The sequence below is a fragment of the Muntiacus reevesi genome, chromosome 17, assembly GCF_963930625.1.
Source record: "Muntiacus reevesi chromosome 17, mMunRee1.1, whole genome shotgun sequence".
Lineage (NCBI taxonomy): Eukaryota > Metazoa > Chordata > Mammalia > Artiodactyla > Cervidae > Muntiacus > Muntiacus reevesi.
The window spans coordinates 55,539,562-55,551,787 of record NC_089265.1 but is presented as its reverse complement, the minus strand read 5'-3'; the positions used below and the strand labels follow the sequence as shown (position 1 = coordinate 55,551,787).

At 45.0% G+C, this 12,226-nt stretch overlaps 1 protein-coding gene across 2 annotated transcripts in view; it reads right to left on the bottom strand.

Annotated features, from left to right (window-relative positions):
- UNC13B (unc-13 homolog B) overlaps positions 1 to 12,226 on the bottom strand; it is a 197,173-nt gene that overhangs the window by 21,003 nt on the left and 163,944 nt on the right. For both annotated transcript variants that reach the window (XM_065907910.1, XM_065907909.1), the window contains 9 exons: positions 11,144 to 11,371; positions 10,395 to 10,536; positions 8,225 to 8,394; positions 7,663 to 7,778; positions 7,156 to 7,319; positions 4,821 to 4,971; positions 3,341 to 3,409; positions 1,883 to 1,972; positions 1,413 to 1,541 (listed from right to left, as the gene is read on the bottom strand). In XM_065907910.1, the coding sequence (XP_065763982.1) occupies positions 1,413 to 1,541; positions 1,883 to 1,972; positions 3,341 to 3,409; positions 4,821 to 4,971; positions 7,156 to 7,319; positions 7,663 to 7,778; positions 8,225 to 8,394; positions 10,395 to 10,536; positions 11,144 to 11,371 (1,259 nt within the window). The remainder of the gene's footprint in view (positions 1 to 1,412; positions 1,542 to 1,882; positions 1,973 to 3,340; positions 3,410 to 4,820; positions 4,972 to 7,155; positions 7,320 to 7,662; positions 7,779 to 8,224; positions 8,395 to 10,394; positions 10,537 to 11,143; positions 11,372 to 12,226) is intronic.

Here is a 12,226-nt window from a genome sequence, read left to right as displayed (position 1 = left end):
GTATGACCTAAATCAAATCCCTTATGACTATACAGTGGAACTGAATCATTAGGGAAATGCAAACCAATGAGGTATCACCTCATTATCTGTTAGAATGGCTTTTATCAAAAAGAGAAGAGATAAATGTGGGTGAGATGTAGATTATATCCCTAGCGCTTGACCTTGTCCAAAGAACAGATAGATGAATGAATCAATGACTGAAGGTCAGTAGAGGGAAATGAAAGACACTAAGGGTTTACTTCAGGCTTCCCTGAGAGCTCAGTTGGTAGAGAATCCGTCTGCAATGCAGGAGACCCCAGTTCGACTTCTGGGTCAGGAAGATCTGCTAGAGAAGTGATTGGCTACCCACTCCAGTATTCTTGGGCTTCCCTTGTGGCTCAGCTGGTAAAGAATCTGCCTGCAATGTGAGAGACCTGGGCTTGATCTCTGGGTTGGGAAGATCCCCTGGAGAAGGGAAAGGCTACCCACCCCAGTATTCTGGCCTGAAGAATTCCATGGACTGTATATATGGGGTCAAAAAGAGTCAGACACGACTGAGTGATTTTCACTTTCACTAAGGGTTTACTTCAGTACAAATAATGAGAAGATAAGAGTGAGAGAAAGTTAAAAAAAGAAAAAAAACAGCAAAATAAAAAGACTAAAGAAAGTCCTTGAATGGTTTATAAGGCCTCTTTCAAAGTCTAGATTTATCTAAAACTAGTCCTGACTCCTCTTTGTGACCCCATGGACTGAAGCCAAAAGGTCCTTCTGTCCAAGAATACTAGAGTGGGTTGTCATTTCCTTCTCCAGGGGATCTTCCTGAGTCAGGGATTGAACCTGGGTCTCCCTCATTGCAGGCAGACTCTTTAACAACTAAGCCACCAAGGAAGACTTAGGGAATAGAGGTCAAGTATTCAGACAGACTCTGGCATAACTGAAAGATAAAAGCTAAAAATAGTGTCTTTCCCCAACAGAGAGAACCTGTAGACGGATGACAAAGCCTTGAGTGTGGCAAGCTAAACAAAGGCTCCAGTAGCTCAGATCTCAGGGGAAGGGAGCCTGGAACACAGAGGTGTTCACATGAGTCAGAATAAAATTAACTTCAGCGGGAAAGCAGACTCTAGGAAGGACTAAGAATTCACCTACTCACTCCCTGAACTGAGTTCAAATTTAGGTCCCTTTCTTCAATACCAAAGTAAAATTTATTATTGCTGTTTCTGTTCAACTCAGTTATGTAACATCTTGTCCAATGGTTCCTATCCATCTACAAATGTCTCGCATGGTCTGGATGGTCCCCACTCCACAACTCACTCACTCACTCCTGGGAACATCAAGGACTTTTCCTGAGCTCCCTTCCACCACAATCATAGGAAAGAAAGCTGAGGGTTCAAGAAGCACTGACAGCTGGCCCCACCTGAGCCCGACCCTCTTACCAGCTGGTACTGGCGGCTGTACAGGTCATGGCAGTTGTTGAAGATATACTCATATGTTGAGTTCAAACAGGCCTTCACACAATCTTTTACTACCTGGCTGGCTCTTGGAGGACTCTGAAGTTCTTGTACCTGCCAATTAATTAAAAAAATACGGGTCCAGAGTCCTGCTGACCTGAGTGAGATCTCTTCCTAGAAGTGCCCCCAAACTATGCCAGATTCCTTCCTCTTTCTCGAGGTCCCTGGGCCTTGCCCTGAGATGAAACTGTCAGGACAGCTGATGGAGAGAACTACCTAGTCCATCCTTCTTGATCCATGATCTTCTTGGAAGTAACTCAGGAACAGATGTATGGAAATATGGGCTTAGAGGTGATGGATCCTATAGCCTTGGACTATACTCAATGATTCTTAGCTTCCATGTCCCTGGGCCAGGTCCCCAGCCTAGCACCACCCAGCCCAAATTCATCTCTTACCTTCATTCGGAAGAAAGTAATGCTGGTCAGCAAATCCACTGTGGACTTTAAGTCCTGAAGTCGCTCAGGGCTCCCAGCAGGGAAATTATTCTGTTGCAAACCAAGCAAATGTAAGAGAGGAACAAAAGAACATGAAACCCTTCCCTGCCAAAAGCAAGAGATCAGAAGCTTCCTAAGGACCACTCACAGGGATCTTTCCTAGTGAAGCAGAACAAAAGTGCTGTAAGACCACTGTCTCTCTCTCTTTCCCATGGACTCAGGCCCTTGCCAAACGCAGGTGTTAATAACCCCAGGCCCAGAAAGCAACATGTCCTACCCCCAACTCTACTTCCCATGCAACATGTGAGTATTTGCACAAATAGACATACAGACATACACACACACACACACTTTTTTCTTGGGTGAAGAGTCTTACACCCAAACAGTGAGTTCTTCAGAAGTTACAATCTAACTGTATATCATGGAATATAAGTGGAGCCACACTACAGAAAAGACTGGGATCCAGGACGTATAGTTTCTGTACAGTGGATCCCGGTTACTCCACCATTCTGGAGCCAGCAGATGGCAAAGCTCTGAGCAAAACTGCTTTTGGAGTGAGTTCCTTAGGATCTTTCTCTACTTTTGGCATGAGTTTCAGGGAGAAGCTGCCAAGGAGAGCTTAAGGAAGATGCTGCACCACTCTCCATTTTAAGAGCTGCTTTTTTTAAACCTTCAAAGGGCTACTTATATGCCAAATACAAGATATACAGTCAACTCTCCATTATTCGTGCAAATGGAGGGTGCTGAAGGTGTAGATAATTAAAATTGCACTTCTTGACTTTGAGGTTGTTTTATACTTACTTTTTAATGTGGGCATATTGCCTGTTCTGGAAATTCACAACACTTTAAAGCAAGTAATGAAGTCATTCTAAGAAGGCCTAACTTAGGAAGAACAAAAAACCTGCCCATTTCCCTGTCCTGATCTGGACACTCACCTTCCGCTACATCTCTGTCCTCCCTCCACTCTAGAAAGGGACATATCTGCTGCAAACTACTGGCCCAAGCCAAGCTACTCTCTCTTTTCTTAGCCAGGTTCACACACCTCGCCTGGAAAATGAGGAGAATGTGGCAAGACACAACGAGAAAACGTAACTATCTATGTTTTAAAGGGCATTTCTGGAAGAGATTATCCTTAGGAGACTCCCTGATGGGAATGCCATCAGAGTTTGGCAGGGTGACATGTGCGGGGTTAGAAAGCCAACTATCTATAAAGAGCAGTGACACCTGCTACTGTGTAAACGCTGTATGGTCCCTGGAGTTAGAAGACCCACAGGTGTCAGTGACGTTGGCCATACTCAGATGTGATGAAAAGGACTAATTTTCCTTGCCTTCAATTTTTATACTTGTGATTGGCCCATAGTCTCTCTACTGATCTTGATATTATGCTTCGTCCCACCCCATAGCCATGTCTTCACTCACCCTGTAGGTAGAGAGGTCAATCCTCAGTGAATTGTGCAGCTGGTCCAGGAGTTTCACAAATCTCTCTTTCTGAGGGTGGTAAACAAATAACGGAGAAGAAAAAAGGTCAGTTCCTGAGCCCTCAGACTGTAGCAAAAAGAGAACCATCTCGGGGTGAGGAGAAAACTCTGAGTTGGGGACACATCGGGTCTCGTATTTGCCAAAGAGGAGAACAACAGACCACATGAAGGAGAAACGATAGGTCGTTCGTGTTCCATCTCTTAGCACTCACACTGGGGACTCTTCCCACACTGGCAAGATGAGATATGTTTCTGGGACTAGAAACAGCATTTTATACAAATCTAAAGGAGATGACCAGTGCATCTCCATTCCGTTGGGACTCTAACTCATCTCAGACAAAAGGAAACTCCAGACACAGTCTCCACCTTATTCCTGAGTCTGTGGTGTTCTAACTTATCTTGGGATAGCTCATAACAGTGAAACAGCCATAGGCTGGCAGTGATGAGGGGAGAGAGAAATAGTGATACGTTTGGAAGGTGATCAGTGATACATCTGGAAGGCGGAACCACACTGCATATCATTTCCCTTAGTTTATACATTTAAAATGTCAAAATAAATAACAAATACTATTTGATAGTTTATTTTTAGAAAAGTATAATTAAACATGGAACATGTTCCTGTAGGCTATTCGTATAGCAGTCCTAGAACTCACATATTGATAATATTATATAGCATTAGATATTAAGCAAATAGATACTGTGAAGAGACAGAAAGGAACAGATATTTGAATGGCTTAGTCAATGACACTAATTCCTCTACAGAAAGACTATCAACATCAAAAAAGTGATTACTACCAAGGAAAAGCACTCAGAGACCAGAGATACTGATTTGGGAGTATCAGTAATTTTGTCTCTAAAGAGTAGTCTTTGTGGTGGATCAGAAATATTCCATCCAGTTTATACTGAACTTCCATCAGGTGACATTATGTGCAATGATTCAACTTATCAAATATCTTAACAACAGGAAAGGGTATACTCTGGATCAGGAAAACAGTCCAGATACTAAGAAAGGGTTAAGTTCAGATATGTACGGTATTCTTGCTTAGACGTCAGACTCATATGAACTTAAGTGGTATAAATCTGTCAGAGAGAGACTGAATAATAAGAAGAAGGTTCCTTTGTGAACCTGCAGGGCTGAAGAACATGGTGACTCGACCAAGTTTTTGGCCCAGAGAGGTTCTCCCTCAGCCCAGGTTGTGCCCCTACCAAACCACCATGGTGCTATTCCACCTTTTCTCATTTATTCATGTTTGAGGAGAGTCTACTGGTATAGACTAAACACCCATAAGGAAACAAGCTCACTATCTAGGTGGCACTATATATTTGAATTTTTAGGCATATCAGCTCTGCAGTACCAATTGAAAAATCAAACTCTTGTTAATTGATAACAATCAGGTAACATGTCTTCACATCACACTCACCCCAAAGTTGGAGGCTGCAAAACGATCAGATGCAGAGACATTGGTGGAGGCAGTTGTGTGGGCATAGTAGGCATTGATGTTGGCCAGTAAGGTGCTCATCACTGCTGGCACACCAGGACACATATACTTGGAGGACAAACATGCAAAATGCCTGAAAAACAGCATCTTCAGCCTCAAAGACTCTTCAGGGTTTGTGGCAAAAGCCAAGTAATCAAAGATCCCGCCCTTGTGTATGAAGCTCATGATCACCTTGGCAGACAAAGATTTTCATAATTTACTTATTCAAATATACATTCAGTGAACATCTACTGTGTGCCGGGCCCTACGCTAGGTGCCAGAATCCAGAGAGGTGCCAGCCTGGCAAGTGTCAGAAAGTAAGTCAGTAACTTAAGGCGTGCTATGCAAAAATTCTCTGGGAACATACGGGAAGGTCATCTAAATTAGAATGGCTGGGGGCTAGAACGGACTAGAAAAAAGGCTTCTCAAAGAAGAGATGGTTGAAACAAGTCTTAAAAGATAGTAAGAATTAATCATTGGAGAAGTATGCAGGCAAAGGGAAACGATTTCAAAAACAAATCTCTTCATGAAGAGAGTCATTCATTTGGGAAACCTTCCTTATAGCCATTGTTCAAGCGTTTGATAGACAAACACTAAGAAAGGACGGAGGAGCAGCAGAGAACAGACAGTAAAAAGGGTTTGTCCCAGATGCTACAGGGGTTTTTAAACAAAGGTTTACTGTGATCAGATTAGTTTTTCAAAAAGGTCACTTTGATGGTAAAAATCAGAAAAGAAAACTTGGAGAGAGGTAAGACTAAGACAGAAAGACCAATTGGAGAGTTATGGCAATCACTCAGAAAAGAAGCAACAAGGTACCCAAAGGATCAAAGAAATGGTTAATAAGAGCACAGACCCAAGACCCAGACTCCAGGGTTGAGTCACAGCTCCACCACTCAGGGACCTTAGATAAATTACTTCAACTGCTTTATGCCTGTTTTTTATCTACAAAATGGAAATAATAACGACCTGGGGATGAAATGAGTTAACATTCATAAATTACTTAAACCAGTGCCTGGCACGTAAGGAAATGGTATATAGAAGTTGTTATTATCATTATTACTGAGCTATAGCAATACTGATAGGTTAAAAACATTTCTAGGAGGTAGAATCTAGAGGTTTTAGAGACTGATTGCATGGTGGTAGTAAGAAAAAAAAGTTTAGGCTGACATCTGAATTTCTGTTTGGATAACTGGGTAATAAACTGTTCCATTCACTAAAATAGGAAATATAGGAAGAACAGAACAGATTTGCTAGAGATAATGTTGATTTGGATTTTGATCATATTGAGTTTGCAATGCCTGTGGGAATACCCAGAAAGCAAAGCAAAATGGATCTGAAACTCAGGAAAAGATCTAGTCTGGAGAAAGAGATCTGGGAGTCCTAATCTCAAAAGTAGTAGTTGAGGTTATAGACTTGAATGAAGTCATCCAGGGAGTATGAACAGAGCTAAAAAGGCAGAGGGGCTGTTCTCCAACCTCATTCCTCAGCATGCTTCTCCATCTAGACTAAACTTCCTATAGTTCTTTGAATAGTCTATGCTGTGTTGCATCTGAGCATCTCTGCACATGTCCTACCAGAAATGCCCTTCCCTCTTTTCTGTATTTCAAGTGTCAGCTCTTCAACAGTTTCCCTCACAGGCTTCCCCTAAAATTCAGATGCTCTCATAATACACTGTGATTACTTCTCGATAGCACTTATCACATTATAATGCAACTGTTTGTTTCCTGGTCTGTCTCTCCTGCTACACCAAGTTCCCCAAACACAGAGGCCCCCTTATTCATCTTCGTGTTCTCAGCATGTGGCGCGACATGACACATACAAAGAACTAAGTCAAACTAAATAAAAGCAGCACAGCCAGGGCACCAGCTACCTTCTGCTTACCCAGGGCTGTTTCCCGTGCAGACCTCTAGTGGCAGCCCCTTCAACACACAGCCTATACCTCTTCTCATAGCAGGTGGGGATTTCTGTCATAGCACGTGTACCCTGTACGCTCAGGCCTGTGATGACTGGGCAAATCTGTTCTTGTATACACACCCATGCCCTGGGAATTCTGGGGTAGACAGACAACTCCCCTCTCCTCGAGTTACTGATAAACACACTCCTTTCATACATATACTCTCTCTGCCTTGAGGTACAGATCCACCTCACCCAGCTCAGAGAGGTAAAGAATGAATCACTGCATAGTACCCGACTAGGGATTTGTCTGCTCCATCAGTGTACCTCCACTAGCTATTTCAAGAGTTAGTAGCCATTTCCCAGGGCCCCAGGGGAGCCTTACGTCATGGCCTGATAAATGGACTCAACGCCATAGCGCATGGCAAATTCATCCACAATTTCCTGGGCAGTCTCATCAAAGTACACCTTCCACGCATCGTCGCCTCGAGCCTCAGGGATCTGGACTCCTCCACTGCCCTGAATGTCCGTGAGGTAATGGAAGAGGTTCTATAGGAGACACAGTAAAATATATATTGGTATTAAAGAGTTAAACTATGTATTAGGAAAAAACCCTGCTGGTAAAGACCAGGAGAGTGTGAATAGGGTTCAACAGAAATTCTGTCCTTCAAGTCACTGCTCACTAACTCCTATGGCCCCAGCAGTCAGTTCTCACGTTAGCAAAAGAGAACTGGGGCTGGGACTATTTCTTGGGCTGTCCGCCATAGCACAGTGAGCCAAGGATAAAATAAAAATGGGCTCCAGAACTTCAAGTAGCTAGCCATCCTACTCATTGTCAAAGGCACCTCCCAACCTAGCTCTCCGGCACCCCACCTCCCAGGAGCTGGCTCACCTCGTGGAGACACGTGTACTGCACGTGATATGGGGCGACCTTCTCCTCCCCCTTGATCTCCACGCTGATTTGCAGTCGGATGGCCCCTGAGACGGCTGACTTGTCCGTCCTCTTCTCTAGGAAGGAGAGAAGACTGGAGATTGACAACCAGGCAACTGCAGACAGCACAGACAGCTCCCACCCCGGCTTACCCCAGAGGAAAGGAGGCCCTGACACAAGTGTTCACCAAACAGGCGGACTCACTGCAGTGACTGTGTGCTTCACAAACACCCCAAACCTGGCTGGGCGGGAGGAAAGAAGTGCCCGGTGGGCTACAGGCACGAGGGGTGAGATCTCGGGTTCTGAAAGCTGGAAAAAATGTTCAGCTAGAGTGCGCCCCAGACACCCCCAGTCCTCCATCCCCGTCTCTATCTGTGGTGGGTTCTCTGCTGGGAAAGCAAGCTCTGTATGGAGATGTATATGCTCTGGGGCCCGAGTGGTGGACTCGGTAGACAGGGTTTTCCCCAGGTTCCCCAGTCATGCCCTCCCTTCCCAGAAGCTTTCTCTGGTCCTGCTTCCTCACCCAAGTTGTACCAGACGTCCATTTCGCCACTCAGCGTTCGAACCTCAATGATGGTTTGGCCGAGGAAATCATCAGACTCTCGCTTTAGCCGCTGCTTTACTCGTGACTTGATGTCATCATCCTCATCCCACACACGTACCTTAATGCGGTCGGAAGAGTTGTGGCACTCACTGCAAGAGTCAGGCAGGTTCTGTTAGGGACAGACCCGGCAGCCCTCTCCCTTATGACTCCCGCTTCCTTCCCAAGGCTCTACCAGCTGCACTTGAGGCTGACAGAGGAGAAGGAGGCAGAGAGCGCTGGTACTCAAGTCCCCAGCGAGTCAGGCTACCTGAGCAAATGGCTCTCCACTCCTTAGCCTGGTAGCTCTCTCCAAACTGTTGTCCAGTCCTGACTGCGCTGGACAAAAGCAGGGAGGAGAGGAGTAATCAGGGACAATTTTGATTTCCTGCCAGCTAGCTGTATCAACGAAACCAAGAGAAAACAGTCTGATAGACACCGCACAACCCTAGGAAGCAGTTGGTAGTTCCCTCCCCTGAGTCCTATATGAAGTCCATAAAGATGTTAAATGTTCATGGTAAGCCCATCTGGTCATATTTGCTTTGGTTTTCTACCTAACATCCCCATATATCTGGGAATGTGCTTGGTGAACTACTCCCATTCACCGCCTTCTTTTTTTTAAATCCTTCTTTAATATCCACTTGCCTTATCTTCTCAGTGGCGCTTGCTTTGGAGGGGTGGTTTGCCAGGTACCTCCCTCACAATCTCCAACCCCAGCAGTTGCTTTTTGGATCCCTGTTGCCTTATCTAAAAGTTGTACTTGGCAGAGTTTGCTGCTCCTTACCCTATGTTCTCATAATGTCTTTGCACATTCTGTTAAAATATTATAGAATAACTACTGGTCTACTGAAAAATAACAGACAAATCATCAATAAGCCTCTTAAAGCCAGGCATTGTCTTACACATTTTTAGATATACAATACCACGTGGAATGTCTTATACAGAATACAAGTGTGTGTTAGTCACTCAGTCATGCCTGGCTCTTTGCAACCCCATGGACTGTAGCCCACCAGGCTCCTCTGTCCATGGAATGCTCCAGGCAAGAATACTGGAGTGGGTAGCCATTCCCTTTCCAGGGGATCTTCCCAACCCAGGGATTGAACCTGGGTCTCCTAGACTGCAGGCAGATTTTTTACCATCTGAGCCACCAGGTAAGCCCATACAGAATACAAATTGCTTACTAAACGAAAAGTGGGCAAAACTGACTATAGAGCCAATTCATTTGAATTAACCGTAAGTATCACTTCTTGGCCTTTTGTTAAGATCAAGAGTAGAATTAACCATAAATAATATTTAAGCAGGAACCAGTCAGTTTCTTGAAAAACAGGTGCTCTCCTCAGTAACTATCGCTTCTGGACTGGAGATTGCTTTTATAGGCCCCAATCCCTTTTCCCAATCTCCTTCCAAGGAGCCAAGAGCAGAAGGTCTCTACATAAGCTGCCTGTTTGGCTGATTCAGACTCAGTCTGGGTCCTAGGCATTAACGGGGGTGTGATAAAGCATCTGGATTCACCGGACACTAGTCCAGGTTCTAGGTTACAGCGTGCCATTTTTCAGCGGCCATCCCTTGCTGTCATATGAAATAGTCTGTACAAAAGTGAGATACTGAATAGAGGAGAAGGGAGGGGAAGCTGAGGCAGAAAGAAAAGCAGAGCCCTTCAGGGAAATGGAAAATTCTCCAAATCCAAGGTTTCTATCTTCAAGTCACGACTTTCCACTTGTAGGACAAGCTGTTCCCGCCCCACTCCCTAGAAGAGACTTGCTCCCCCTAGGGGTTAGGAAAATGAAAAGCCTAGCATTACAGGATGGCAGTCTCTGGCTCTGTCACTCAGCTGTAGCAAAGTCTTGCTGGCACTAGAAAAAGCAGTATGGTTTGCCCAGGGGCCCCTTTAATAGACCGAGTTAAGACTTGAGTGCAGTAACCCTGATACAACAGTCTACGAGAAGAGACCTAGTAAAAGAATAAATGCTAGCCAATTAAAGTAAGTGAGAAATGGGTTTTCTCCATTGCCTCGACCCCATCTCTCTTAGAGTCCAAGTCCAGGACAACAGGATTTAATGCCATTCCCAAAATATACACAGTCCCAGGAAAGACAGAGCCCACTACGACTTACAAATGGAACTTCTCCTCCCAAACAGGATTCAGGTTTCCAAAAATGGTCTTGGTACGCTTCTTGGTTTTGCCCACTTGCACAGTCACATAAGGGTCACTGGATCCTGTCTTGTCCTTGGCTTGCAGGCCCTGGGCACACATCACTGCAACCCAGACACACACAGAAGGAGGCTTCAGAGTACACTCCGGAAGTCATGAGCCCGCCAAAGTACAACTCATACTTCCCATCTTAGAGCACCCTCTATCTGCTCCTTGCACAGGAGCAGATATCCTCACTCCTCCACTTTTATTCTTAGCCCTAAGCCTTTCCCCCAAAGCCTAGTCCAAGAATCCTACCTCTTCCCTGGACCCTAACTGACCACTTACCCAGACAGGTCCTTACCTGTTCTGATACATGCATGCTTCAGTCACATGTACCCAGCTAATAAATCACTGGTTAACTACTCCCTCATCTCCTGCCTGTCCCCTTTCCCCCAGCCTCCCAGCTCTTACAACATCAAACTGTTAACCAAGTCTGTAATATCAGATTGTTACTAAATCCTTGCATTATCATTCAGATTGCGAGTGTCAGTCTTGCCTCTCCCAGCACCACTGGCACTGGAGTCTAAAAGAGGAGGAGTGATGAATAATGAGGGCTTCATTCTGTGTTCTTTCCCCCAGTCCCTGCTTCCTCATGCTCAGGATGCTTCCCCCCCAGGCTCTTCCCCATAGCTGAGGCCCTCCTGGCCCCTCAAACTCTGGCCTGCTCACCAGTGATGGTGATTTTGGCTGACCATTTGGAGGTGCCATCCAACACACTCTGTTTCACTGTTTTCATCTGTTGCACATGGGCGACTTTGCTCACGTTGAAGACATCCCGGATAACTTCAAAGATCTCTGGCTTATTCCGCTCTCGGATTTTCATGCGGTCCTTCATGGCCATGATGATGTTCTGGGTCCGGTCCTCCGCTCCATGTTTAGAGCTCTTTTCTGCAGCCCCTGAAGAGTGGCCAGAGACAGAAAGTAGGGTAACCAACAGGTCACCTACCAGGTCAAGGATCAGGCTGAAGAATGGGGCTTAGGAGATGTCACTGAGCAGTGACAGAAGCTTATGAACACTGATATATCTCTGGGGAAAGCTGGTATCTGTGGGGTCTGCTAGAGTTTAATGCCTGGCCAGTGGAGTTTAAAAGCCAACTCAAAGAGTAGCAAAAAGTTGATCATTGTTATATGTTAATCATATAATTAATATGTTATATTAGTTCATTCTATTTAGAAACATATTGAATTTTTCATCAGAAAAGAAAAAAAAATGTAGCTCAGTCTACAGTTGGTTTTGTCTTTCTTCCATCCACACGCTTGTTGAGAGATACCCTCCAAGTCTAAGGTCAAAATATCAAAATGGGTATCCCCATCATCAGGGAGTGGTTGTGGATAGGCACAATTCCACCAAACTCATCCAAATGCCAAGTCGTAACACAGATCTCAGAATTCATCACAGCACGCAGCTGGGCACATCCTCCCCTGTGCCTCCAGTGGCTCAAATCTCAGAGGACATTGTGATATGGTAAGAAAATCAAGGCTTTGTTATCTGACAGACCTGGGTTCCAATCCCGACTCTACCACTCCCTGCCAGGTAAATACATTTCTTCTATGAGAAGAAAGTGGCACTATCTCTCAAGATTTGCAGTAAGCATTTTATTAGCATAAAGCATCCGGCCCAGTGCCTGCCATCTGACACTGGGCTACGTGCTTTATTTAATGAATAATAAACACTCTATTATTACTACCATCCCGGCAAGGCCAAGGGCCATTTTTACCATCCATGACCCCAGCCAGCTCATCTCTGCTGTC